Genomic DNA, 1,239 nt, shown 5'->3' with positions numbered 1-1,239 from the left:
AGAACTTGCACGTCGCCCATTAACTGTAGTCTTTGTCCAAGTCCACAAGTACACGAGGTACGGTGTGAGGGGTGAGTTACACAAAACACTACAAGTACTTTGTTGGCCTCACGTCTTGGAGGTTGCATAAAGACCTTAAAACACTTGCCAGAGAGAAAAAGTTTTAACCAACCTTTGACCATCGCATTGATGGAAAAAAACCTTTTTCCAGGTCCTTGCCTCAGCATGAAGATGGTTATGCTTCCTTGTCTCTCCTCCGCAGTATGACCGCTACCCTGGCCAGTGTTGGAGCTGCCAGTATTCCCAGTGCTGGACTGGTGACTATGCTGCTGATCCTGACGGCTGTTGGCTTGCCCACCCAGGACATCAGTCTGCTCATCGCTGTCGACTGGCTGCTGTGAGTCAGATGTCCGATAGGTGGAGGGCATATGAGTAGAGAATGACAGTCTCAAACATTTATTGAGGGGGATTGTAAAAAATATTGGTGTTATTCAGCTGTTGTTGGGTCTCCTCATTTCACTCGCTGACACTGATACTGTTTGTCCACTCAGTGACAGAATGCGTACCTCCATCAATGTGGTGGGCGACTCGTTCGGTGCCGGGATCGTGGACCACTTGTCCAAGGCAGAGCTCACAGAACTCGACGCGGCGGAAATGCAAATACTCCCGCCAGAGGAGGAGCTCGATTTCATCCCTCCGCCGCCGATCCTCACAGAGATGGACCTGATCGACCCTCTCAAACCGCCCGAGCTGCCACCTCGCTCCCCTCGCCCACCCAAACAAAACCACCACAGCCATGGCTTCTCCCAGTCCCACTCCATCACTTACTCCCCATCCCGTTCTGTCCGATCTCCATCACCTCGCTCCATCCGTTCTCCCTCTCCGCGCTCTGTCTGCTCCCATTCTCCCCGGCCTTTCCGTACTCATTCACCACGCCTCCTCCGCAGGACGGAACCGGGCTACTGCGCTCTGCCCAGCCATGATAACCAGGTATCTACCTGCCACTGCTTCTTCAGTTTGTAGTGTAATGTCTCAGATTACATGTGTAACACAATGCTGACACGCTATTTGATTTCATGTTGATGTGTGGCGACTAATATTTTGTACCTTCTTGCTCCTTGAGGAAGTTTGTGTTTTGCAGTGCAAGTTGGTCAAAGATGGGTGGATGGATGGATGGATGGATGGATGGATGGATGGATGGATGGACGGATAGATAGATAGATAGATAGATAGATAGAT

General features: G+C 50.9%; 1 protein-coding gene across 1 annotated transcript; it reads left to right on the top strand.

Moving 5' to 3' along the window:
* Positions 1 to 108: 108 nt before the first annotated feature.
* Positions 109 to 1,052, top strand: LOC111660558 (uncharacterized). Its single transcript, XM_023413899.2, has 2 exons — positions 109 to 397; positions 552 to 1,052. Exons 1-2 carry the CDS (start codon positions 264 to 266, stop codon positions 1,021 to 1,023), a joined length of 606 nt encoding a protein of 201 aa, XP_023269667.2. The 5' UTR covers positions 109 to 263; the 3' UTR covers positions 1,024 to 1,052.
* Positions 1,053 to 1,239: the final 187 nt, after the last annotated feature.

Source organism: Seriola lalandi, unplaced genomic scaffold, assembly GCF_002814215.2.
Source record: "Seriola lalandi dorsalis isolate HSWRI2012SDOR001 ecotype SW California unplaced genomic scaffold, Sedor1 jcf7180002054519, whole genome shotgun sequence".
Classification (NCBI taxonomy): Eukaryota; Metazoa; Chordata; class Actinopteri; order Carangiformes; family Carangidae; genus Seriola; species Seriola lalandi.
The sequence above is the reverse complement of the archived record's forward strand: the minus strand, read 5'-3'. Positions and strand labels throughout refer to the sequence as shown.

What these genes read in the sequence shown, in the direction of transcription:
- LOC111660558 (XM_023413899.2), top strand. Translation starts at nt 264, where the DNA reads ATGACCGCTACCCTGGCCAGTGTTGGAGCTGCCAGTATTCCCAGTGCT. An exon ending in ATCGCTGTCGACTGGCTGCT is followed by an intron (nt 398 to 551) that starts GTGAGTCAGATG and finishes TTGTCCACTCAG; the next exon opens with TGACAGAATGCGTACCTCCA.